Source organism: Aureococcus anophagefferens, assembly GCF_000186865.1.
Source record: "Aureococcus anophagefferens unplaced genomic scaffold AURANscaffold_28, whole genome shotgun sequence".
Taxonomy (NCBI): domain Eukaryota; class Pelagophyceae; order Pelagomonadales; family Pelagomonadaceae; genus Aureococcus; species Aureococcus anophagefferens.
This window is the reverse complement of record NW_008705587.1, coordinates 40,449-66,196: the sequence shown is the minus strand read 5'-3', so window position 1 is coordinate 66,196 and position 25,748 is coordinate 40,449. Positions and strand designations below refer to the sequence as shown.

At 70.3% G+C, this 25,748-nt stretch overlaps 6 protein-coding genes across 6 annotated transcripts; 2 read left to right on the top strand and 4 right to left on the bottom strand.

Moving 5' to 3' along the window:
* Positions 1 to 1,609: 1,609 nt before the first annotated feature.
* On the bottom strand, positions 1,610 to 2,116 carry AURANDRAFT_66839 (hypothetical protein; the record flags this gene model as incomplete). The annotated part of the gene is made up of 1 exon (XM_009042144.1): positions 1,610 to 2,116. The coding sequence occupies one exon, from the start codon at positions 2,114 to 2,116 to the stop codon at positions 1,610 to 1,612; it is 507 nt and encodes a 168-aa protein (XP_009040392.1).
* Positions 2,117 to 6,759: 4,643 nt separating this feature from the next.
* AURANDRAFT_38793 (hypothetical protein) lies at positions 6,760 to 8,446 on the top strand (the record flags this gene model as incomplete). The annotated part of the gene is made up of 1 exon (XM_009042223.1): positions 6,760 to 8,446. One exon carries the CDS (start codon positions 6,945 to 6,947, stop codon positions 8,400 to 8,402), a length of 1,458 nt encoding a protein of 485 aa, XP_009040471.1.
* A 1,634-nt stretch (positions 8,447 to 10,080) lies between these two features.
* On the bottom strand, positions 10,081 to 11,171 carry AURANDRAFT_70357 (hypothetical protein; the record flags this gene model as incomplete). Its single annotated transcript, XM_009042143.1, has 1 exon — positions 10,081 to 11,171. One exon carries the CDS (start codon positions 11,145 to 11,147, stop codon positions 10,134 to 10,136), a length of 1,014 nt encoding a protein of 337 aa, XP_009040391.1.
* Positions 11,172 to 11,396: 225 nt separating this feature from the next.
* Positions 11,397 to 12,635, bottom strand: AURANDRAFT_31873 (hypothetical protein; the record flags this gene model as incomplete). The annotated part of the gene is made up of 1 exon (XM_009042142.1): positions 11,397 to 12,635. The coding sequence occupies one exon, from the start codon at positions 12,633 to 12,635 to the stop codon at positions 11,397 to 11,399; it is 1,239 nt and encodes a 412-aa protein (XP_009040390.1).
* Positions 12,636 to 12,898: 263 nt separating this feature from the next.
* On the bottom strand, positions 12,899 to 15,670 carry AURANDRAFT_66837 (hypothetical protein; the record flags this gene model as incomplete). The annotated part of the gene is made up of 2 exons (XM_009042141.1): positions 12,899 to 13,189; positions 14,345 to 15,670. 2 exons carry the CDS (start codon positions 15,668 to 15,670, stop codon positions 12,899 to 12,901), a joined length of 1,617 nt encoding a protein of 538 aa, XP_009040389.1.
* A 563-nt stretch (positions 15,671 to 16,233) lies between these two features.
* Positions 16,234 to 25,017, top strand: AURANDRAFT_72402 (hypothetical protein; the record flags this gene model as incomplete). The annotated part of the gene is made up of 5 exons (XM_009042224.1): positions 16,234 to 22,011; positions 22,140 to 22,636; positions 23,205 to 23,235; positions 24,355 to 24,480; positions 24,823 to 25,017. The coding sequence occupies 5 exons, from the start codon at positions 16,234 to 16,236 to the stop codon at positions 25,015 to 25,017; spliced, it is 6,627 nt and encodes a 2,208-aa protein (XP_009040472.1).
* Between the last annotated feature and the right edge of the window lie 731 nt (positions 25,018 to 25,748).

The following is a 25,748-nucleotide window of genomic DNA, read 5'->3' as shown; positions in this document are numbered from 1 at the left end:
TGTATTCGTCCCATCGAGCGCGGCCTCGAGCTGCGGCACCGCGAGCAGGCCGAGGTCCGCGCGCAGCGCGTCGCCGGCGCCGCACGTCCGTCGGCGCCGCGGAGCGGCCGCCCTCGACGGCGGCGACGAGCTGCTCGAAGAGCACGCCCCAGAGGCCCGAGGCGTCGAGGCCGCGGTGCTCGAGCGCGGCCTTGAGCTGCGGCACCGCGAGCACGACGACGTCGTCGGAGAGGACGCCCTTCCGAAACCGTCGCGGCGCGAGCGGCGTTGCGTGCGTCTCGTGGATTTCGTGCTCTGTGATCCACGCCGGGCCCCGGCGGTCGAGGCAGCGCGACGCCGCTGCGTCCAAGACCTTCGCGCGCGCGCCGGCGTCGCGCCGCCGTCGAAGGGCGCGAAGTCGTCCGGCGCGCGGATCGCGCCCGAGAGCAGCCGCCAAGCTCTCGCGTCCCTCGAAGCGGCCCCCGGCCGGCGCCGCGAGCGTGGCCGTAAGCCGACGCCGCGAGCGTGGCCGTAAGCCGGCGCCGCGAGCGTGGTCGAGTCCAGCGCAAGCCGTCGACCGTCGACGCCGGAGGCAAAGCTCGTGCCCGGCCATCGAGTTCGGCGCCGCCTGCACTTCCACGTCTGGGTGCCGGTGGGCGTCGCTGCGCCCCGGGCCCTGGCTCGTGAATTGTTGAGAGTGCTCGTGCCCAGCCTGTTCCGCACGACGAGCACGGGCAAGGCGCTGCCCAGACGTCGTTTAATACGGCACTTCAATTTGCGGAGAGTGAATCGAGGTTGTCCTGCCTAGATCCCTCGATAATTACTCTCGGAGCGAGTGCTAGCTGCCGCATCGAGCGGCGCTGCGCACAGACGCCAGAGCGCCCGAGCCCGCGGCACGCGGTTCGCGTGCGCCGTCGAAAAGATGCGCGATGTTGCGTGGCGGCGCCGCACCGGAGTGTCTCGTCGGCGCAATTTGTACTGCGACGGCAGCGGCGCCTGGAGAGCTCCAAGGCGTGCGTCGACGAGTTCATACACGAGCGGCGCGGCGCTGTCGTCGCAGCGGCTCTCCGAGCTACGGAACGCGACTGTAGCGCCTGGCGGGTTCTCGACGACGGGCGTCGACGACCGCGGACCGCGCGCCGCGAGAGGTGGAGCGAGCGCGTCGAACGATCGAAGCTTTTGGGACGAGCGTCGGGGAGGGGCGGGTCGAGCTGCGGCGCCGCGCGCCCAGCCGCGGTCGCTGTTGGACGTGCGGCTGCGCGTCGCAGGACGGCGCGTCGTCGTGGACGTGTCCGCGTTCCGCGCGCCGAGCGCCTCGACGGCGTCGCGTCTGGTCGCTCGGCGAGAGCTCGACGCCGCGCGCGCGTCGTCGCACCGCACGCGAGCTTCGCCGCGGCGCCCTCGTCCTCCGTGCTGGAGGCGACGAGGCGCGCGAATCGACGCGTCGACGAGTCGCCGAAGTCGCCCGCGGACCCCCCTTTCCAAAGGCCCACGGAGCTTCGTCGAGAGCTCGACGCGCGCGTCTAGGGATCTTAGGCCCTAAGCCGCTCCTATGGCGCGAGTCCCTGCTTGTTGGGAGTGTGGGGCGCGGGCGGAGGGCGGCGCGTGCTTGTGCTTCGGGGCGCGGCGATCAGCCCCAGAGGGGGTTGCCCTGGGCGGCCTCGAAGCCCGCGAGGACCGCGCCGAGGAGCATGAGCGACCCGGCGTAGAACTGGATCTGCGCGGCCAACGCCCCCCAGTGGAGGACAAGCGCGTAGAGGCGCAGGACGGCGCCGGCGAGGATGCACCAGAGGCTGGGGTGCAACGCGGCCCCTGCGATCTGCACGCGCGAGGGGAAGACGCGCGAGAAGAAGCCGCCCGTGCCGGCGTTGGCGACATCGTTGCACTCGATGCGGCACTGCTCGCGCACCGCCTCGAACTCCTCCTCGCAGGCTTCGATGCAGTCGAGGCGGTTCTGCTTGGCCTCAGCGAGGCAGACCTTTTCGGCCTGCTTCTTGCACTCCTTGTTGGCCGCGACGCTCGCCCGGCTGCCGCCCGAGTGGACGTGATCGCATTTGAGCATGTCGTCGCAGACTTGAGCCCCGACGGCGGCGCCGAGGGCGGCGAGGGCGACGAGAGCGAGAACAGTGCGGGCCATTGCGCAGGGACGATAGTAGACTGCAACCTCGGCTTCGCTCGGCCTGGGGTCGATAATGTGTGCAGTTTGCGGCGCTTCTGAGCGCGCTTGCAAGCGAGGCGTCCGGCTTGAACGACGTGGCACGCCGTGGCGAGCGACGCATGAGCTACGGGAGCGGCTCCATCTCCGGCATCGGCGACCATGTCGACGAGGCACTTTCGGAGAGTCGGGATCTGTGCTCTTATATTCTTAGCCGAAGAAGACCAGGCACCCCAGTGCGACGGTGCTGCCGAGGAACAGGACGTCGCCGCCGCTCCAGAGGCGGCGGCGCTGCCACCACGGAGCGGCCGCGGCGTCCGCGCGGGGCCGCTTCGACGCGGGCTCCGGAGAGCCCGCGGAGCGGCCGCGGCGGCGCTTCCTGGCGGCGGCGGCGCCCTCCTCGTAGTCCTCGTCGTCCTCGTCGTCCTCGTGGGCGTCGCGCGCGTCGTCGTCCTCGTCGTCCTCGGCGTCCCGCGCGTCGTCCTCGTCCTCGTCGTCCTCGTCCTCGGCGTCATTGCCCGCGATGCCGCCCACGTCGAGCATGCGGAATTGCCTGCAATCTTTCACACTCCAGGACGGGGCGAGATCGGCATGGTGGGACAGCAGGCTGTCCAGGAAGCCCGGCTTCTCGAAGTGGAAGCCCGCGCCCGTCACCGTGCGGCCCGGGCCCCATTCCGGCTGAGCGCGGAGGAAGTCCCCCTCCAACTCGTCGTAGGCATGCATCGCGTCTTGGAAAACGGATAGACACCGCTGCGGCCCGAACGTGCGCATAAATGCGTGAAAGTTCTTCTGGCTCTTCACGATCTCGGCGCACGACGTGAGCCACGCGGCGCGGGACCCTCCCGACGGCCCCGAGCCGAGCCACCGGACCGCCTGCTGTGCGAATCCGGTGCCGACCCAGGACATGTCGTCGTATGTCACCCACGACTCATGAGTGTCGTAGGGACGTCCCGATGGGTGTCGTAGGTGCTCGTTAGCCGCGGCATGGGCGTCGTCGGCGAGCGCCCCGAGCTCGCGATGCACCCAGAGGATCATGCCCCGTCGAACTGTGAGTTCCAGCCCGATGGCCCCCATCGTGATGCGTAGCTCTGCGAGCCTCGTGAGGTTCGTCTCGAGGAACGACGGCATCACGCCGGTGCCGACGGCGGGCAAGCACTGCGGCAGCGAGATGGCGTCGCTTCAACCTGCCCTGCTCCGTCGGCCGATCGATCCTTCCCGGGCAACGCTCATGATGGTCCTCGATCACTAGCGCGTTCGAAACGCTCGTACCAGCGCGACCGACGCGCTCTCGGCGGACGTCGGGTGGCTCTCCCGGGTCTCCATCGACCGCGGCGCAGCCCCAATCCCCAAAGAACCAATCATGCGCGCGCTGCCCTGGATGGTCGTCGCCGGCGCCGCCGCCGCGCACAATGATGGTCCCATAAAACCGATCATGCGCGCGCTGCCCTGGATGGTCGTCGCCGGCGCCGCGGCGGCGGCGCCCTTCTCGCCCTTCTCGCCGTCGCGCCCCGCGCGGGCCCTGGAGGAGTCGAGTAGCGACCTCGACTCTTACTCTTATTCGTTCTCGTACGACCCGCCGACGAACCCGGCGCCGCTGTGCGACATCGGCTGGGCCATGCGGAACTTAGAGTACGCGTCGGAGGAATTCTACCTCCCGAACAACTGGCTCTTCTTCGGCGTCAACGAGGACGGGAACGAGCTCAATCTCTTCCGCATCCGAGACGCGTCCACGGACATGCTCCTGGGCTGGTTCACGCTCTACGGCGGCCAGGAGCACGGGCCGAGCCACTTCTGCCTCAACTCCGTCATGAGCGACGACGCGTCATCGGGCAGGTGCGTGGCCTGGAGCGACGACAAGGACGCGCTCCTCACGGAGGACGACATCGTCTACCTGGTCTTCGGCTTCGACGACGCGGACCCCGCGTTCGTCATCAACACCAACGGCGACGCGCGCTACGCGGGATACACGGTCGCCGAGTTCCGGGCGAACACGGGCTTCGACTTCTCCGCGCCCTACCGCCTGGAGTTCAACGAGGCCGCGGTCGACTTCGTGACGCGCGGGCCGATCACGGTCGCCGCCATGGCGAGCAGCGACGCGTGCTTCTGCGACTACGACTGCGAGGCCAAGGCGGGCCAGGCCTGCGGCCTCGGCGCGTGCGCGGACGCGGGGCTCTCGTGGGACGGCGCGACGGTCCGCGTGCGCATGGGCGACGGCGTCGCAGACGACGTCTGGCGCATCACCGACGCCATGTACGAGCTCGCGTGGTTCACGCCGACCGTCGGCGACCAGGGGGCCCACGTCTGCGTCAACCAGGAGCTCACCGAAAATCGCGACAATGGCCTCTGCGCCGAGGTCTGGCCCGAGGACGCGGCGGGCAAGAGCTTCTACGGCGCCGTCGTCGCCGTCGCCTTCAATTCGAACAACGACGAGTACGTCGCGTCGATCTACGTCGACGGCGTCTTCACGAACGGCGTCCGCCGGGAGTGGTGGGCCGCGCCCTTCGAGTTCGGCGTCGACGTGTGCCTCCAGATCAACGAGGCCCACGGCAGCTTCGAGGCGGACTGGCACCACTCGGACTTCTGCGACGGCTCCGACGGCGCGTGCACGGACTCGTCCACGTTCTTCGTCTGCGACGTCGCGGAGGAGGCCTGCGTCGACGCCGGCTACACATACGTCCCTCCGAGCTTCGTGTTCGACCTCGACGGCGACGGCCTCACGTGCTGCGGCTGCGCGGCGGGGTGCGACCACTCGCTGGAGACGGCGGACAAGGCCGACTGCTCCTACTTCGACTGGGACTACGGCAGCGGGCACGACCACGGGGACGAGGAGTGTCCCATCGACCGGAGCTTCTGCGAAGCCGATCCTGACCTGCCGGACAACTGCAACTGCGGCGATTGCGGCTACCCGGCCTGTGGCGATTGCGACTGCGACCACTTCGGCGAGCACTGCTGTGAGAACGAGGACGCCACCTGCGGCATGTACGAGCTCGCGTGGGACGGGAACATGTACAGCTGCGACGAGCTCGAACCCCTTTACTCCTGCAGCGTCATGGAGTACGACCCGGTCTTCGACTGCTCCGGCTGCGCGTGCGCGGTGCAGCTCGTCGAGGAGGACTGCGAGCCCTACAAGACGGACTACTGCGAGTGCTGCTCCCAGTGGCCCTGGGACGCCGATGCGGGCGCGGCCCAGTACGGCAGCGAATACTACATGACGTGCGAAGAGCGCATGGATGCGGGCTACTATAGCTTGATCTACTACTTCGCGGCCGACGAGCAATACTTCGGGGCGCCCGGCTGCGACTACAACTGGTGGAACGAGGGGCTCCAGGCGGTGTGCGCGGACAGCCACCAGACAGGGTTCGTGGAGAGCTTCGGCTGCGGCACGGTCTGCGCGGAGCACAGCGACAAGTACTTCGAGTGCCTCGCGCGCAACTGGCGGGGCACTTTATACAGCGAATGCGACGTCGACTGCGACGCCACCTACGCGACGAGCGACGGCGGGAGCGACGGCGGCTGCGACCACTTCTACCCGGCGAACGAGCACACATCGGGGATGGCTTACACCTGCGACCAAGCGTCTTTATGGTGGGATCTCACCTGCGATTTTGCCGTGTCGCAGGGCCTCGACTGCAGCGGCTGCGCGTGCCCCCTCGACGACGCCGCCAGCCCGAACCCGACGGCGCGGCCCGTCCCGGGCCCGACGCCGCGGCCGGTCCCGGACCCGACGCGGCGGCCGACGCTCGACCCGACGCCCACGCCGGCCGCGCTCGAGGGCACGCTGGACGTGTCGGGCATGACCAGGGCCGAGGCCGAGGCCAACGTCGAGGTCTACGTCGCCGCCGTCGCCGACGTCTACGGCGTCGACGCGTCCGCCGTCTCCGTCGGGTTCGAGGACGCGTCCACTCGCCGGCGCCTCGACTCGAGCTTCGTCGTCTCCTACTACATCTCCTACGACTCGGCGGCCGAGGCGTCGGCCGCCGCCGTCGCGGGGTCGGCCGCCACGTCCACGGACTTCCTCGCGGCCGTCCAGAGCGCCGCGGTCGACGCGGGCGTCTCCGCCGTCTTCGCCGCGGCGACCGTCGAGGCCGTCGCGCCGCCCGCGGCGACGGTGTTCACGCCGGCCCCGACGCCGGCGCCCGACCCGACGCCGCGTCCGACGCCGAGCCCGACGATCGCCCCCCCGGCCTCGTCCGGCGGCGGCGGCGGCGGCGGCGGCGGCGGCGGCGGCGCGGCGCTCGCGGGCCTCGCCGTCGTCCCCCTCGCCGGCGTCGGCTACTACTGCTACCGCAGGAAGAAGAAGAAGCAGCGGCCCGACAGCAAGGTCGTGCCGACGTCCGCCGCGCCGGCCAAGGCCGCGCCGCCGCCCGCCGCGGCGCCGCCGGCGAAGACGACGCTCGCGGCGTCCGCGGCCGCGGGCGCCGCGTTCACGCTCAGCGCGACGGAGACGGACGTGCTCGGCCCGCTCGCGGGCATGCTGACGGGCCTCGGCGCCGTCGCGCCGCCGCCGCTGAACTGCTGCCTCTACCCGTTCACGCAGGCGCTCGCGCAGCTCGCCGTCGCCGCGCGCGAGGTGCGCTTCAACAAGGAGGACGCCCAGCTGCTGCGCCAGCGGGGCTTCGAGATCGCGCAGAAGCTCGACGACGTCGTCAAGGCGACGGCGGGCCTGCCGACGGGCCGCGTCGAGGCCGTGTCGCGGACCGTCGACGCGCTGGGCAGGGCGCTCCAGGACGCGTCGGCGTTCCTGGCCAAGTTCGCGAAGAAGGGCGCCTTCTCGAAGCTCTGCTCGGGCACGCTCGACGCGCGCACGTTCATGCTCCTCGACAAGCGGCTCTGCGAGCTGAGCGGCGAGCTCGGGTCCGCGCTCGACCTCCAGCAGCTCGCGCTCCAGACGCAGCGGTTCCAGAAGATCGAGGGCCTCATCCAGCTTCTGGGCCAGCAGGCCGTCGACGCGAACAACCAGGCGGCCGCGCAGCGCGCGGCGCTCATGTGCGGCATCGAGCGGGGGTCGGCCGTGGAAAAGGAGGAGCTCTCGGAGCTCGGGCTCAAGCTCGACAAGCTCACGGAGGGCGTGGGCATCGTCATCAGCCAGAACGCGCAGCAGAGCGCGGCCATCGAGGAGCTCAAGCAGGCGACGCTGGCCAAGAACGAGTCCGCCAAGGGCAAGGCGCTCGCGCGCCAGGACAAGGAGCGCGCGCTCGAGGCCTACGAGGTCGTCCTCGACTCGTGCGAGCCCGAGCCCTTCGCGCGCGGCGGCCAGGGCACGGTGCACCGCGCGGAGTTCCAGGGCGACGTCGTCGCGCTGAAGCGCATGTCCATGGTCGGCGTCACGGCGCCGAAGCGCGCGAAGATGCTCCGGGACTTCTCCACGGAGCTCGCGATCATGGTCAAGCTGCGGAGCCCGCGCGTCGTCCAGGTCTTCGGGGTCGTGACGACGGACCCGTCGTTCCTGGGCTTCGTCGTCGAGTTCCTCGAGGGCGGCGACCTGCGCACGGCCATCGACGCCGAGGACTACGCCGCGGCCGTCGACGAGGCGCAGCGGCGCCGCTGGCTCGGCGACGTCGCCCTGGGCATGCAGTACCTCTACTCCAAGGGCGTCGAACACCGGGACCTGAAGACGCTGAACGTGCTCCTCGACGGCAACCGCCGCTGCAAGGTCACGGACTTCGGGCTCTCCAAGTCCGACGACCTCAACACGGCGGCGACGCAGGCGACGGCCGCCTCGGGGTCGGCCAAGGGCACGCCGGCCTACATGGCGCCGGAGCTCCTCGAGTCGAACACGTTCACGGAGAAGACAGACGTCTACGCCTTCTCGATGATCGTCTGGGAGGTGCTCGACGGCGGCGTGCCCTGGGCAGGGCTGAACCCGATGCAGGTCGGCATGCAGGTCATGGTCCAGAGGAAGCGGCCGCCGCCGCCCGCGGGCGCGCCGCCGGACCTCGTCGGCCTCATGGAGCGGTGCTGGTCCCACGACCCGGCCGCGCGGCCGTCCTTCGAGGCCATCAAGGGCTGGCTCGCCGGCGGCGCGGCGCCGCCCGCGTCGCCGGCCGCGTCCGCGGCGGCCCTCTACTCCCCGGCGCCGTCGCAGCTCTCCATCGTCGGCGAGGAGCCCGCGACGATCACGCAGACGCAGCGCTTCATGGCGCTCGAGGTGCCGCCCGGCGCGCAGCCGGGGATGACGCTCCAGGCCACGACGCCCGAGGGCACGACGGTCCAGGTCGCCATCCCCGCGGGCCTCGCGCCGGGCATGCGCTTCCAGGTCGCGTACTAGGATGCGACTCGGAAATGTAAAATAGGGCCCCTCAGGTCTTGATGAAGGTCGACGCGACGCAGAAGGGCATGACGACGACGCCGTAGGCGCCGACGACCTTGGCGAGGAGCCGCGTGCGCGCCGTGGACGGGTCGTCGGCGAAGGTCTTGACGTAGGCCGTGCAGGGGATGATGTAGGCGATGGCCGTCGCCGCCGTCGCGCCGATGAGGGACAGGATGACGCCGAGGTCGGAGACGAAGAGCGCGACGACGTAGGTGAACGCGATGAAGAACGACGACGCGGCGTAGTGGTAGCGGCTCGGGTGCTCGGCGACGTAGGCCGCGACGCGTGGCCATCGTGTCTGGTTCTCCAGCAGGGAGCGGCTCGAGTTGCGGAAGGGCATGCACATCAACGGGTACGAGAACGCGACGACGAACGAGATCGCGAAGCGCGCGACCGAGATCTCCGGCGACGCGCGGTACGACTCCAGCAGGTCCGAGTTCACGGCCTGGCCGAAGGTCTCGAAGCCCGCGTGGCCGATGAGGCAGTAGAGCGCGCCGCAGATGGCCACGGACGCGACGATGCACGCGTCCATGCGCGCCTGCGTGTAGTCGCGGAGCGCCTGGGCAGGACAAGAGTGATTCAAGTTCGCTTCAACATGAGTGTTCCGCGCGCGCGCGTTCCGGAAAAAGCATCCATGCTTCGACACCGTTCCGAGAGATGATCGCTCGTCCAAAAGTCAGCCAAAACGAGTGGAAAATGACCGAGATAGGAGCCTTTGAAGTTGGGAATTTCGCTCTCTTTTCCTGCCCTGCGGAGCGCGTTCGCGACGTCGGGCACCTGGGTCTGCGCCGTGTAGGAGAAGGTCGACAAGGCTAACGCCTCCAGCGTGCCCAGGTTCACGACGAGGGGCTTCACCGCGCCGCCGCAGTGCGCCTCGGGCTCCTCGGCGTCGTCGAGACACGGCGCGACGCTCGCCTTGTCCGCCCAGCCCGCGGCGACGAGCGCCGCGACGTAGAGCATGAAGACGAGGCCGAGCGTCGACGTGTACTTGAGCAGGTCCAGCGACTTCTGGTAGGCCATGGGCGCGACGACGAATATCGCGACGGTCACCCAGCTCTCGCGGCTCCCGAAGATCGCTCCGACGGCCTCGGGCGCGCCGTCGAGCATGGCCGACGTCGCCACGGAGCACAGGTTCCCGAAGACGATGACGTAGGACGCGGCGAGGCCCAGCATCATGACGCAGACGATGCCGTCGACGAGCCACCAGAGCGACTTGGGCAACGTCGCGCCGGCGATCGCGTGGAAGTTCGCGCGGTCGCCGGAGATGCGGCGCCCGGCCTTGGAGAGCAGGTGCATCGTGAAGATGTTGAGGAGCCCGCTGAAGAGGACGAGGAAGGGGCCGCCGGCCGTGCCGCTCCGCGCGTAGGCGAAGGGCAGCGCGAGCACGCCGGCGCCGATGACGACGTTCGCGATGTTCGCCGTCGCCGCGAACTGGCCCACCTCGCCCTTCGACGGCGCCTCGTTCAACGACGCGTCCGCCGTCTCCAGGCGCGCGTAGGCCGCCTCGTCCATGGTTGCCGACGACGAGAGCTGCGTCGGTGCGATGCCGCGACGAGCTGCGTCGGTGCGATGCGCTTGTTCACTTCGCCAGTGGCAGAATTCAGGAGCGCAAGTTGCCCTCGTTGAAGTCCCGGGAACAGCGAAGAGGCGCGGAGTTAGGTGTACAGAAGGGGGGGATGCGGGCGCGCGCTACGCGTCGCCGCCGTCGCCGTCGTCGTCGACGCCGAGCTGCTTCTGGAGCTGGTCGCGGACCTCGAGCTCGCGGAGGTTGTAGCCGATGACGAGCTGCCACATGCAGAGCTGGGCCATGGCGGAGCCGGACTGCTGGAGGAGCGTGTTCGCCTCGACGTTGGACGTGCCCATGCCCTTCATGATGGAGTAGACGAGCTTCTTCATGCCGTCGAGGACGTCGTCGGTGATCTCGGACGTCATCGACGCCATCTGCTGCTCGGGCAGCGCGCGGATGTAGGCGAGGAGGTCCTTCTGGGACGCGAGGCGCCGCTCCTCCTCGACCTCGTCGAGCTCCCGGCGGAGCGTCGCGACCTCGTCCCGGAGCTCGGCCATGTACGCGTCCGCGTCGACGCGGACCTCCTCGACGCCGAGCTTCACGGTCACGGTGCCCTGGACCGGCGGCGGGGCCGACGCGTCCGGCGCGTCCTCCTCGAGGTCGCCGGGCGGCAGGGCCGGCACGTCCGCGAGCGACTGCGACAGCGACACGCGGTACTCGGCGTTCTTGAACATGTAGCCCGTCATCTGCAGCTGGAACATGAGGTTCGCGAGCTTCTCGCTCGTCGTGATCGTCGCCGTCTCCAGCGCGAAGCCCCCCGCGTTGCCCAGCAGGCCCATGATCGTCTGCTTCACCGCGTCCTGCACGCGCGGCGGCGCCGTCGCGGCGAAGCGGCCGATGATGTCCGACGGCGCGAGGCTCGCGACGATCTTGTAGTAGCGGTTCGTCTCGTTGCCGTCGTCGCGGCTTGGGCCGCCGCTCCTAGCGAGCTCGCTCCGCGGCTGCAGGTCGAACTCGTCGTCGCGCGTCCCGTTGTCGCTGCGGTCGAAGAGCGAGCGCTCGCCGTCGCTCGACCGGACCACGGGCGCCCGCCGCGCACCGGGCGCGACCGCGGGCGGCCGCGGGATCGGCGCGAACGCGTGCGCGAGGAGCGCGACGCACAGCGGCGCGACGACGCGCAACGTCTCGCCGCGCATTGCACCTCGGTGTCGATCGAAGCTCCGTCCCTCGACCCGAGGCGACACCTCGCTGAAGACGACCGCTGGCGTCGTGAGCCGTACGCCGCCACGACTCGGCCCGAGCGCGTCATCGACGATCCGACCGCGACTGCGCCGTCGCCGCGCGCCAGCCCCATCGCGAAGCCTCCATGCCGACCGTCGGCGGGGACGCCACCCCCCAAGGCGGCGACGGCCCGCGCGCGACGCGCGAAACAAGCTCTCCGCGCGCTAATACTTCGGGAGGCGCGGGTCGACGTCGCGCCCCCAGGCGAGGATGCCGCCCTCCATGTCGAAGAGGCGGTCGAAGCCGAGGCCCGCGAGGTCCGCGCACGCCTGCCGGGACCGGAAGCCCGACTTGCAGTGGACGAGGATGTCGCGGTCCCGGGGCAGGTCGCCCGCGGCGGCCTTGACGTTGCGGTGGGGCACGAGCGCGTCGGCGAAGGGCAGCTGGCAGATCTCCGCCTCCTGGGGCAGGCGCACGTCGAGCACGAAGGGCGCCCAGCCGCCCGCGAGCTTCTCCGCGGCGGCGCGCGGCGCGAGGACCGCCGCGGCCGCGGCCGCCGGCGCCGCGGCCGCGGGCGCCGCGGGCGCCGCGGCGGCGGCCGGCGGCGCCGCGGCCTTGCGGAGCGGCCGCTCGCGGAAGGTCATGCGCATGGCGTCGTAGACCAGCAGCCGGTTCGCGAGCGTCCGCTCCGGCCGCGCGCCCAGAATAATCTTCAGCGCCTCGGTGGCCTGGATGCAGCCCAGCACGCCCGGCAGCACGCCGAGCACGCCGCCCTCGGCGCAGCTCGGCACGGCGCCCGCCGCGGGCGCCTCCGGCAACAAATCGCGGTACGTCGCGCAGCCGGGGCCGTGGTGGAACACGGACGCCTGGCCCTCGAAGCGAAGGATCGCCGCGTAGACCGACGGGATGCCTAAACGGCCGCACGCGTCGTCGATGAGGTACTTGGTCGGGAAGTTGTCGCAGCCGTCGAGGACGACGTCGTGGCCCCGCAGGATGGCGTCCGCGTTGGCCTCCGTGAGCCGCTCGCGGACCTGCTTCACCTCGACGAGCGGGTTCACGCGCGCCAACGTCTCCGCCGCCGACGCGGCCTTGGGGACGCCCACGGCGCCGCTCGCGTGCACGATCTGCCGCTGGAGGTTCGACACGTCGACCTCGTCGTCGTCGACGATGGTCAGCTTCCCGACGCCCGCCGCGGCGAGGTACATGAGCGCGGGCGACCCGAGACCGCCCGCGCCGACGCAGCAGACGGAGCCGGCCTTGAGCCGCGCCTGGCCCCGCATGCCCACGTCCTCGAGGATGAGGTGGCGCGAGTAGCGCTCGATCTCCTCGTCGGTGAGGGCCGGCGTCGGCGGCGCCGGCGGCGCCGTCGCCGGCGTCGGCGGCGCCGGCGCGGCGGGCGGCGACAGGCCGAGTTTGTTCGAGGAGAAGACGGTCAGGGCGATGGGCGGGAAGAGGACGCGCATGGTCGTTGCGCGGCGGTGCAGGCGCTCGCGGCCGCGTGCGCTGGGCAGCAGTGCGCGGCGGCAGCAGGTCGGCGCTCGTGCTCGCGGCGGTGCACTCGAGCACAGCCTCGAGCTCGACTCGAGCTCCGGATGGTTCAACACGAAGGTGCTGTTAAAGTTGCCGTAGACGACGCGCTCCGGAGAGCTCCCAAAGCTCCAACGCCCCCCCCCCCGAACCCGCACCCAACCACACACGACCATAAGAAATCCGCGCGCACCCGAACCTAGATCGCGCAGCCGAACGCGTGGACGACGCAGACGACGGTCCGGCTCTCGTACTTGTGGTGGACGAAGCCGTCGGTCTTCGCGTTCCAGTAGGCGACGGTCTCCGTGGCGATGTTGCTCGGGCTGCGCTTCTGGATGAGGAGGCAGGAGCACATGAACTTGAAGTTCGGCGACAGCGCGGCGAGCGCGTCGTTCATCGAGTCGAGGATCGCGTCGGTCCATCGCGCGTGGTATTTCGCGTCGTAGAGCTTGCCGTCGAGCGTCTTCGCGCAGGCCTGCTCCATCGCCGCCTGCGGACGCGCGGACGCGTCGACCGCGGCGCGACATGAACGACCGTTTCGAATCGCGCGGGACGCAGCGCGCGCGCCTGCGCCTGCTCCTTGATCACGTCGAACTCGACGATGTTGTCGCCGACGTGCGGCGGCCGCTCCTTCTTCTTCGTGGCGACGGGGCTCTCCATGGGTGCGTTATTTCTCGTCCAGGGGGCTGCGCTCTCTCGAACCTCAGGCTCGACGCTCCATAGCGAGCTACTCGCAAGGCTGCCCAAAAGTCTGCGTTGCCGTGCAGCTGCCGCATCCGCGCTGCAATGGTCGTCCCCCGAGAGGTCAAGAGGGCTGCGCAAGATGGTGACCTCCTCGAAATCGAGCGCTGGTTCTGGTTCTCGGACCGCCGTGACCCCGACGAGGAGGACGAGGACGGACGGTCGCTCCTGTACACAGCGACTCACAACAGTCACTGGGAGGTGGTGCGGTTCCTCCTCGCACAAGGCGCGGACCCAAATAAGCCTGGAGTTACGATGACGCCCCTCAAATTAGCCGCCACTTTTGGCAGGCGCGATGTCGCGGTCCTGCTCCTCGACGCCGGCGCGGACGTCGATCCCCGCGACAGACAGGGCTGGACGCCGCTCATGAGCGCCGCCGATAGAGGACACGTCGACATGATCCGCCTGCTCCTCAGCCGCGGCGCGGCGCTCGACGCCAAATGCGACAACATAGACGAGACGCACTACGCCGAGCGCATCGCGCGCTTCCACACCAGCATAAACAGCCAGAGCAAGCACGCTCGCGCGGTCGCGGTCCTCGCCGACGTCCGCGCGGCGGGCGGCTGGCGCGCGTACGTGCGCGCGCCGCGCGTCCGCCTGCTCGCGTACCGCCTCTTTTGCGAGGAGGGCCGGGCGATCGCGCCGGCGGGCACCAGCGTCCTGTGGCCGTGACGATTTTCGAGAGATTTGGGGTGGGAAACCAATGAGAAATCGTCACCGTCATGCTTGCTAGGCGGGCACGATCCTCGAGCGCCTCTTCGCACCGGCGCCGCCGCCCGCGGCCGCGCCGAACACGCGGACCGTGCGGCGCGCGCGGCGCCTCGCGCGCACCGCGCTGCCCAAGGAGGTCTTCTGGCGCGTCCTCGCGTTCTGGCGCTCCGCGCGCGACGTCCCCTAGCTACACGTTACCCGCCTCTCCGTCCGCGTCGCGGAAGCAGTCGACGTGGTCGATCGTCGACGTGCCCGCGGCGCGCTTCTCGTGGAGGTCCGCGTCGTCGTCGAGCTCGCAGAGCGCGGCGAGGTGGACGACGATGTCGTAGGAGCACGTCGCCGTCTCCGCGGCGCTCGCGAGGGCGACCTTCTTCGACCGGCCGCGGAACGCGTCGACGCACGCGAAGCGGACCGCCGCGTCGCGCGGCTCGCCGTCCGTCACGTCGCACGCGTCTCCTCCTGTGAAGACGTGGCTCAGCGCGCCCGTCGCCGGCGCCACGGCGACGTGCGAGAAGGCGCCGATGGCGAAGCCCCCCGGGTCCCGGCTCGCGGCCGCGTCCGCCGCCGGCAGGACGCCGAAGCCGTCGTGGTCGCGGCCGGGCGGCTGGCGGAACTGGCGCACGGCGTCGCCGACGCAGACCTCGTAGGTCCACCAGTCGCCGCGCCAGCGCCGCCGCAGGCACTTGCCCTCGAGCTTCGCCGCGGCCTGGGCCGCGACGGCGGTGCGCAGGTCCCGCGGCGCGCAGGCCAAGGGCGACGCGACGAGCGCGCGGTACGTGAACTGCGGGCCCTCGACGACGCGCGCGACGCGCACGGCGTCGGCCCAGTCCGCGTCGTCGTCGTCGCCGTAGGCGTCCAGGGACCCGCGGCGGCTCGACGCCGCGCCGACGTGCACGAGCCCGCAGACGACGTACGCGAGCAGGCGCCGGCCGCCGTCGCCGCGCTCGTAGAGCTCGACGTGCGCCGTCCGCGGCGGCGCGCCGTCGACGGCCGGCGGCAGCGTCACGGACGCGACGTCGCCGAAGACGTCCGCGACCTCCTCCAGCGACGCCTCGCCCGCGGCGGACGAGAACGCGCCCAGCGCGTGGCTCGCGCCGGGCGCGGCGGCGCCGCCGCGCGGCCGCGGCTTCGGCGGCTTGAACTGCCGCGCGGACCGGCCGGGGCAGAGCTCGTAGTGCCAGTACTCCTCCTTCAGCGCCAGCGCCGCGCACTCGCGCGACGAGTCGCGCCAGGCCTTGTAGCCCTCGATCGCGGACGCGGCCGCCGACGGCGCCGCGCCCGCGCCCCGCCGCTTCGCGACGGCCGCGCCGTCGAGGCCGCAGGTGTAGCCGCGGCCCAGCGCGTCCGTCATGGCGTAGGCCGGCGCCTCGTTCGACCCGGCGAAGGGGCTCGCGAAGACGCGCACGACGCGCCGCCGCTGCCAGTCGACGCCGGCGGCGTCGCCGTCGGGCGGCGCCGCTGCGTCGTCGTCGGGCGGCGCGGCCAGCGCCGCTGCCAGCGCGACGAGCGCGATGCGCATCATGCGCGCGACTGCGGCGAACTCCGGTGGTCCGCGGTCAGCGCGAGCGGCCGTCAACGATTGGGCGTGGCGGCTGCCATCGATGAGCGTCGCCACAGCCTCGCTGCACGCAAGCGGCACTGTGAAGGTCCTGCAAATTCAGTCAACTATGTTGAATTCTCTAACCGACCGCTCCCACCATCGTTCCACTCCCCTCTTTGCACAGCTCCACCTCACAGCGCGCGTCGCGCCATGGCGCGGTGCCTCGCAATCGTCGCCGTCGGCGCCGCGTGCCTGCGCGCCGCGGCCCAGACGGCGCCGATCTACACGCCGCCCGCGCAGCCCGAGCCTGATCCGGTGTGCCGGTTCAAGGACGACGCCTACCTGGACCTGTCGTCCTACTTCTGGCGGCGGCGCCAGGAGGACGAGGAGGTAACAGACCAGAAAATAACATGCCGTGAATCACAAAACTGTAGGACTACTTCGGCTGGTCGGGCTTCAAGTGCGCGGACCTCCGCTGCGACGAGGCGACCGGCGCGCTCTGGGTGCGGCAGAAGGACCAGCAGGTCGGCGAGAAGTTCCAGATGCGCAACACGCGGGGCCGCGAGCGGCTCGACCGGTCCTACTGCCTCGTGCTGGCGCCGACGGGCGAGTTCGCGCGCTACGCGCGCGCGCGCTACCGCGAGCGCCACGAGTCGGCCTTCTGGCGCGAGCGCCACTACATGTACTGGTCCCAGACCTGGCTCAACGGCACGGCCGACGGCGAGCCCGTCCGGAGCGACGGCGGGTCGGCGCTCTCCGACCCCGGCGCCATCGCCGCGCTCGGGGAGGACACGTACCGGGGCTGCCTCGACCGCTGCAACCTCACGTGCGCGGCGCTCGCGGGCGACCCGGCCCGCGCCGAGGCCCCGGGCGCCTTCGACGAGCTCTACTACAGCGCGTTCCAGCAGCACGAGGGCTTCGTGCGCGACCGCGGCGGCAACGAGCGGCGGCCGCAGTGGGAGGACGACGACATGACCTACGACCGCTACTACCCGTCGGCCTGCTTCACGTCGAACGACTTCTGGGAGGAGTGGGGCTACACGACCTGGCGGTCCATCATCTGGTTCGTCTTCATCACGCCCTTCTTCTGCGCGGGCTACGTGCTCGCGTGCTGCCAGAGCCACCGGTGCTGCCCCTGGTTCACGCCCCTGAACAAGCTGCGCTACACGGCGGCGACGGCGTTCCCCCGGCTCTACTCCTGGTTCAAGTTCTGCTGCGTCGCCTGCTGCGTCTGGTGCGAGACGGAGTGCTGCGACAAGCCGCAGCCGACGAAGCGGACGCAGGCCGCGCCCGCCGACGGCGCCGTCGAGCTCGCGGCCGTCGTCACGCAGCCCGGCGCGGGCGAGGAGGCGAAGACGGGCGACGGCGGCGACCTCGCCGCCGCCGCGCACCCGGACGCGGGCTCCGCGACGGCCGCGCCCAAGGTGCGGCCGCGGTCCGCGCTCGCGCAGCTCGGCCTCCTCGTCTGGAAGGCGTCCAAGGAGAAGTCGCGGGACCGCGCCGCCATCGTCAAGCAGCTGCTCGCGCCGTCGGTCTGGTTCGTCCTTATCTGGCTCTTATATATTATGACGGCGCTGACGGGCTACTCGCCGCAGTCCAAGTGGAGCCCGAAGAACAGCAACTGGGCCCGCAAGGGCGGCGAGCTCCACGACTACGCCCGCGGCGCCATCCTGAGCCACGGCACGCTCGAGACCTACCTCGCCCAGTTCGCGTTCTTATTCCTCATGCAGGTCGTCATCGTGAACCTCGTCGCGGAGAAGAGCGCGCGGCTGCTCGAGGCCATGAAGATGGCGGGCCTCAAGGAGGCGGTCTACTGGGCGGCGGTGCTCCTCGTCGAGGGCGTCGTCGCCGGGTTCCTCGTGGCGCTCCTCGTCTGCGTCGTCGCGGGGCCGGGCCTCTTCCGGAGGGCGGGCCACACGCCGGGCTACGCGGGCACGATCCTCGCCCTCCACTGGATGTACGTCGTCGCGCTCGTCGTCCAGTGCATGTGGGCGACGACGTTCATCACGAACAACGAGGCCGCGTCCATCTTCGCGATCTGCGCGCAGCTCCTCGGCGTCATCGTCTACTTTGTGGGCGCGGTCAAGGACGGGTCGTCCGCGTCGATCTGGGACATCTCGCCCGCGGGGCAGCGCGTCTACGCGCTCATGCCCCAGCTCGCCTACGGCCTGCTCGTCGACTCGTACGCGTCGCACCGCGTCCGCAAGTGCGCGATCCGCGCGGCGATCTCGCCGCCGGGCTCCGCGGCGCCCTGGGACCGGTCCTGCGACTTTGGCGACGACTGCTTCGCGTCCGGCGAGTACGAGTGCGCCTACGGTTATGATTTGGAGATGGACTGGCGCGACGCGCCGAACAAGCGGTTCCGCCAGCTCGAGGAGTGGGCCCAGAGCCGCGGGTCCACGAGCCTCTTCTGCAACGGCGGCGTGCCCTGGGGCGACGCCTACTCCTACTCCTACTCCTACGGCGACTTCGCGGACTACGGCGCGCAGGACATCGGGTGCTGGGTCGACGCGCGGAGCGAGTACCCGTCGTTCTACGCCAAGGCCACGGGCGACCTCAAGGGCTGGCGGCCCGCGGCGGACTGGACGGGGCCCCTCTGGGGCATGCTCATCGCCGACATGGTGCTCTACGGCCTCCTCGCGTGGTACTTCAACCAGGTCATCCCGTGGTCGGAGTACGGCACGCCGAAGCCGTTCTACTTCCCCCTCCTGCCGAGCTACTGGCTCGGCACGTCGCGCGCGCCGGCCCTCGTCGCCGACGCCGCCTTCGACGACGCCGACGACCCGGCCCGCTTCGAGGCGCTCGACCCGGGGGACGCACCGCGCGTCGAGGTGCGGCGGCTCCGGAAGACGTTCGGCGAGCACAAAGCCGTCGACGGCGTGAGCTTCGGCATCCGCGACAGCGAGATCTTCTGCCTCCTGGGCCACAACGGCGCGGGGAAGACGACGACCATGGCCATGATCTCCGGGCTGCTGCCGCCGGACCCGCCGCGGCGCGCGACCGACGGCGCGACGGTCTTCGGCTACTCCATCTTCGAGGCCGGCGGCATGGACTCGCTGCGGTGCCTTTTGGGCGTCTGCCCGCAGCACGACGTGCTCTTCCCGCGCCTGACGCTCGCGGAGCACGTCTTCTTCTTCTCGCGGCTCAAGGGCCAGTCCGTCGCGAACGCGTCGCGCGAGGCGACGTCGCTCCTCGGCGTCTTCCACCTCGGTCAGCGCGCGGCGCACCTCGGCGCGGAGCTCAGCGGCGGCCAGAAGCGCAAGCTGTCGACGTCCATCGCCCTCGCCGGCGGGTCGCGCTTCATCATCCTCGACGAGCCGACGGCGGGCATGGACCCCGTCGCGCGGCGCGAGCTCTGGACGCTCCTGCGGTCCGTGCGCGTCGGGCGGTCGCTGCTGCTGACGACGCACCACATGGACGAGGCGGAGGCGCTGGGCGACCGCGTCGCCATCATGTCGTCGGGCAAGATCCGCACGTGCGGCACGGTGCCGTTCCTCAAGCGGACGTTCGGCAAGGGCTACCTGCTCTCGGCGACGCTCAAGGAGCGGGCCGCGACGGCCGACTTCGGCGGCTTCGTCTCCGACATCGTCGCGGGCGCGACGCTCCAGGAGGAGTCGCTCGTCGCCGCGCCGGACGTCGACAACCCGCTCGTCGACGGCGGCGACGCGGACGCGGTCACGGAGCGGACCTACGCGCTCCCGGCGAGCGAGGAGCACCGGCTCGCGGCCCTCTTCGACGCCATCGACGGCAACCTGGACGGCCTCGCCATCACGTCGACGGCCCTCGAGCCGACGACGCTGGAGACGGTCTTCATGGTCGTCGGCGAGGACGACACGGTGCACAACGTGCTCGCGGCCGGCGCGCCCGACGAGTCCATCTACGTGTCCCTGCCCTCGGCCGCGGGCGGCGCGGCGGCGACGGGCGGCCCGCGGACGTCGAGCCGGGTCTGGGACCAGAGCCTGGCCATCGCGCGCATGCGCCTCGAGCACGCGCGGAACGACGTCGTCATCTTGTTGGCGCCCCTGCGCGGCCTCGAGGCCATGGTCTGCGCGTTCCGCGAGCGGGTCTTCGGCGGCGACCGGCGGCCGCGGCCCGTGAACCAATTTTTAGGGCCCCACCTCGGCGGCGCGCGGTGCACGGCGCTCGTGCTCCTGCCGGCGATCGTCTCGATCATGCTCGCGGGGCTCTGCGCCGGCGGCGAGCTCGCGACGGGCAAGCAGCCGCGCTACAGCACGATCCCGAATTTGATCGTCGCCGCCGTCGTCGGCGTGTCGTTCATCTTCGTGCCGGGCCTCGCCGCGGAGCCCTTGGTGAGCGAGCGCGCGAACCGCGTGCGGAACCTGCTGACGATCTCGGGCCTCGACTACCGCGCCTACTGGCTCGGCACGCTGCTCGCGGACGCGGCGCTCCAGCTCCTCGTCATCGCCTGCGTCTACGGTGGTCTGGCGGGCTTCGACATGCGCTACCGCATGTGGAAGGCCGAGTACCGGATGCCGACCCTCGAGGACTACTTCATCATCATGGACATGATCACGAACTCGACGTCGCCCGACGCGGCCTACATCTACAGCCACCAGGACGACTACGAGGCCGTCTGGGACTACTACTGCGACGTCATGACGGACGAGCAGGACTGCTGGAATATTAAAACAAAACAGAGAGGCTGGATGACGCGCACGGCCTGGCTCTGGGTGCTGCTGCCCATCTTCGGCATCGCGCTGTCGACCTTCGCGCACGTCGGGTCCTACGCGTTCGACACGCCGACGATGTGCCTCGGCGGCTTCCCGATCCTGTGCCTCGCGTGCATCGTGCTGCCCCTCTTCGGCGCCATCGTCCTCTGGCTCGTCTTCGGCGGCGTCATGTCGGGGACGTCGTCCATGCAGATGTTCACCTGGAACTTCGGGGAGCTCGTGTCCGTGTACGCGTGGTGGTGCACGGTCGCGTCGCCCGTCGGCGCGCTCTGCATGGCGTTCCTGCGGACGGGCCTGCGGCCCTTCTTCATGGCGCTGGGCATGCTCCCGCGGGCCCAGAAGATCCTGGACACGAAGAACGCGCCGCTCTGGCCCGCGTTCTGGGCGACGATGGTCGTCTTGCTGGCGCAGATCGTCGCGTTCGAGGCCGCGGCGTACCTCAAGGACCGCATGGCCACGCGGCCCCTGGCCTACGCGCGCTCCAAGTTCTCGAAGAAGCGCAAGCTCCGCCTCGACGAGGAGGTCGCCAAGGAGCGGAACCGGGTCCTGGGCCGCCTCGCGGACGCGGCGCCCGCGGACGACGACGACGCGAAGCCGGCGGCCGCGGCGGGCTGCGGGCCCGCGCTCAAGGACCTGGCCCGACAGGTCCTCAGGGACCTCAAGGAGGTGCGCGCCATGGTGCGCAACCGGCCCCCGGAGGACGCCTACCCGCCGGAGCTCAAGGAGGCGTCCGCGGCCGCGGGGTTGGACGTTTTCGAACTGCGGAAGATCTACGCGCCGAAGCGCCCGGGCGCCGTCGCCGTCGAGGCCGTGCAGAACGTGACCTTCGGCGTGCGCGTCGGCGAGGTCTTCGGGTTGCTCGGCGCCAACGGCGCGGGCAAGACGACGACCATGTCCATGGTCATGCGCGCGACGGAGCCGACGTCCGGCGACGCGAAGATCGCGGGCAAGTCCGTCCTCTGCGACTTCGGCGAGGCGTCGGCGCATCTCGGGGTCGTGAACCAGCACAACTCGCTCTGGCCGTCGCTGTCCTGCTACGACCACTGCGCGCTCTTCGCGCGGCTCCGGCGCGTCGGCTCGGAGATCGCGGTGCGCGCGCTCGTGACGGACACGCTCCGGCGCGTGGAGCTCCTGGGCCACGCGCACAAGATGGCCGGACGGCTGAGCGGCGGCATGAAGCGCAAGCTCTGCTGCGCCGCGGCGCTCGTGGGGGACCCGCGCATCGTGCTCTTGGACGAGCCGTCCGCGGGGCTCGACCCCGTGTCGCAGCGGAATTTGTGGAACCTCGTCAAGGCGACGATGGCCGGCCGGGCCGTCGTGCTGACGACGCACTCCATGGTCGAGGCGGACGTGCTCTGCGACCGCATCGGCATCATGGTCAAGGGCCAGCTCGAGTGCCTGGGCACGCCGCGGCAGCTCAAGGACCAGCACGCGTCGGGCTACGAGCTCGCGGTGAAGCTCGACGACCGCGCGTGCGCGTCGCCCGGCGCCTGGACCGAGGCCATCAACCGCGTGACGGCCTTCGCGACGGCGACCTTCGCGCCGGAGCACGCCATCGCGCTCGCCAGGGCAGCAAAAGAGAGCGAAATTCCCAACTTCAAAGGCTCCTATCTCGGTCGTTTTCCGCTCGTTTCGGCTGATTTTTGGACGAGCGATCATCTCTTGGAACGGTCACGAAGCGTGGGTGCTTTTTCTGGAACGCGCGCGCGCGGAACACTCACGTTGAAGCGACGTTGAATCTCTCTTGTCCTGCCCAGGCGCTCGCGGCGGCCGACGCGTCGCTCTTGACGTACGAGGTCTCGGGCGCGTCCGAGCGGGGCCTCCTGGCCAAGGCCTTCCGCGCCTTCGACGCGGCGGCGCGCGCGGACCTGGGCATCGCCGAGTTCTCCGTGGCCCAGGCGTCCATGGAGAAGGTCTTCATTCGAATCGTCGCGAAGACGGCGGCGGACGAGGAGCGCCGCTTGTCCGTGCTCGACCAGAACGCGCTGGGCCGCGACGTCGCGTCCATGCTCCAGGAGGAGGACGAGGAGGACGAGCTCGAGGCCGAGCTCAAGGCCATGACCTTCCGGGAGCGCACGTGCTGCTGCTTCACGCGCTTCGCGCACAAGATGATGGCCAAGTACCACTGCGGCATGTGCTGCACGTGCTGCTGCGTCTTCTGCTGGTCCATCCTCCAGTGCCCCTGCTGCATCTTCTTCCACTGGACCGCCTGCTGGGTCTGCCTCCTCCACTTCCTCACGATCTTCTGCAACGCGTGCGGCGCGTGCTGCCTCCCCGCGCCCAAGGCCGAGGACTAGACGCGTTAGAGGCCGCTGAGGGCGCCGTAGAAGCCCATGATCGTGTCGGAGAAGACGGCGGCGTCGTTCATCTGCTGGAGGAAGCGCGCCCGGACGCCCGCGAAGCGCGCGTCGCCCCCGAGCGCGGCCTCGAGGCCGTCCCACGTCGCCGCCATGCCCCGGAGCTCGTCGAGCGCGCCCGCGTGGCGGTCGCGGATGCGGTCGAAGAGGCGCACGGTCGCGTTGCCGTAGTACGCGGGCACGGGGTCCGTCCACTTCTTGTTGTGGAAGAACAGGAGCTGCTCCTCGGGGACGCGCGCGGGGTCGTCGAGGATCTCCCGGAGCGCGGGCGCGTAGGTGTCGATCATGCGGCTGCCGACGCCGCGCGACGTGCGGTCGCAGCCGAGGCCCGTCTTCGAATAGTTGGAGAAATCGTAGGACGCGCGCGTGATCTGGCCCGTGCTCTTGTCCGCGAGCTCACGTAGAGCTGTCGGAGCCGGAGGGCGAGAAGAGCCGCCAGGAGCAGATCACGTCGCTCCTCAGCAGGCAGAAGGACAACCACTCCGCGGGCGTCGAAGTCAGCCTCGAGGAGCTCGGCGAGATCCGGAGCTCGGCGAGATCCTCGCGCGCCGCTCCAAGGAGAAGTAGGCGCCCTGAGCCGCGGCCGCGTGGCTGCCCGCGCTGCCCCTCAGGCCGCCTGCGGCGCTCGCGCGGCCGATCGGCAACTAACGCCTCAACTTCGACGGAAAGATCCTGAAGTGGCGACGGAGATCGATGCGATATCTGAGCACTGGATCTGCGCGCCAGACGAGTTGCGCCGCGCGGCCTTTCTCGACGGCCCAAGCGCTACCAGCGGTGCGCGTTGCCGTTGTTGAGCATCTGCTCGTCGCCGACGACGGTCGTCGAGTAGCGGCGTCAGAGGTCGTCGTCGTGGGCGGCGGCGGAAGATGGCCTCGGCGCGGCGCGGGCGGAAGCGGCGTCGCCTCGGCGGCGCGAACCGCGCCGGGCTAGCGGTCTCGGATGCTTCGGCGGTCGTCACGCACGGCCGCGGAGGCGCCGCGGGGTCGGTGTTGCGCGATTGCTGCGGCGACGGCGCGCGCGGCGCCGCGAGCGAGGACGATCGCCGCCGCTTCGCGCGCGAGATGTCCGCGCGACACATCGATCACCGCGGATGGGTTCTTAGGATGCTTAGCGGGGGCGGGGGGCGTAGGGGCGGGCAGTTTAGCTCTGGGAGAAGCGGCCCTCCTTGCGGGCCTTGAGGAGCTGGAGCTGGTTCTTCGGGAAGTCGCTCTTGGCGAACTTCCGGAGCGCGGCGGCGAGGCCCACGGCGGCGACGAGCGCCGCCCAGCCCTTCTTGACGCCGATGTACTTCGCGTAGGAGTTCTTGACCCAGAGGTCGTGGCGGGACGTGATGCCCGGGAGCTTCGCGGCCGAGGCCTTCTCGGCCTCGTACCTCGACTTGTAGCCGCGCTTCTTCGCGCACTCCGTCAGGTAGTCGCTCCAGTTGTCGCAGCCCGCGTCCTTCGCGTTCTTGTCGCGCCAGTCCTTGTAGCCCTCCTCCTGGGCCATCTTGTCGTACTTGTCGCGACGGCTCTCGTAGCCCTCGTCGCGCGCCCTCTCGGTCGAGCGCTCGTGCTCCGTCTTGCCCGTCGCCCGCTCCATGGCCTCGAGCAACCGCTTCTTGTTCGCCTTCCAGGCCTCGATGTCCGCGTCGGCCTTCTTGATCGCGTCGGCCTTCGTCGCGCGGTCGTCGGGCGGCTTCCAGCCGGCGCGGAGGCGCGCGGCCGCGTCGACGATGAGCGACGCCGTGGACGCGGCCCACGTGAGCACGAGGCTCGTGCGGGGCGCCTCGACGCCGAGCACGGTGTGGAACAGCTTGACGGCGATGTACTTGTCCTCGTGGCGGACGTAGCCGAGGAGGTCGACGCCCGACGCGACGTTGTCCATGAGGACCGCCGCGCCCGCGGGCACGGTCATGATGTACGAGGCGAGCGTCGAGAACTCGACGAGCGGGTCGGCGTTCATGTCGATGACCTTGGCCGTGAGGAGGTAGGTGACGGTGCCGGCGCCGGCGATGTAGCGGGCCTGGAGGCCCTTGTCGCCGACGATGCAGCCGTCGGTGTGCTCGCCGTTCGACACGCAGCCGGGGGCCGGCGTGTCGTAGGCGAGGATGCGGATGGACTCCACCGGCGCCTTGAACTTCTCCGCCGCGTACGCGGCGAAGTCCGTGATCTGGGAGAAGGCCGCGGCGCCGATCTTCTTCTCGAGCTCCGCCGCCGTGTCGCTGAACGTGTCCAGCGTGTCGCGGATGATCACCGTGCGCCGGCAATTCACGTCCGCGCCGCGCATCGCGTCGTAGGGCGACAGGGAGCCGAGCTCATGATCGAAGATCGCTTCGCCGGCGCGCTCGACGGCCGCCGTCACGCCGGACGGCAGGCCGCAGACGAGGCCGAGCGTCGCGATCGCGAGCGTGAAGATCCGCAGGTTCTTGCGTTTGAAGAACTTCGTGGGGTCCTTGGCCGCGCCCGCGCACGCGGCGCGCGACGCGCCCTTCGCGCTCGGCACGTGCGCGCTCGCCGGCTTCGGGTCGAACTCGGGGAGGTCCTTGATCTCGTCCTCGTTCAGCGTCCAGGCCACGCGGGCCCACGCCTTCTTGAACACGCTGCCGCCCCAGCCGCTGCCGCTGCCCAGATGCGGCTGAGCCATTGCGCGCAAGGGCTCGCAGGAACTAGCAGCTCTGACGGAGTCGGGCCAAAAGTTGGTTCCGCTTCAACTTCAATTCAAGTCACTTTAAGGACCGATTTTAGCCCCGCACGCGCATTCGTCACGCAATTAAGTGTCTACTGGATTCCAGTGACCGTAGAATCTCGGTTCTCGGTTCGAATCACCGCTCGACCCATGGGCAGTGAGGAGGACCCCCCGGGTGCCTCAGTTCACGCCCGGTCTCCAGATCGCGACCCGCCCCAGAGTTACACCCCTCCCAATGATCCCCGCGAAGCCCTGCCTTTTTTGTTTTTTTTTGCTTCCCAGGCCCGGCCGGAGATCGCGGCCCGCCCTGGATGCAATCCGCGTCGATTCGCAGCCGCTTCG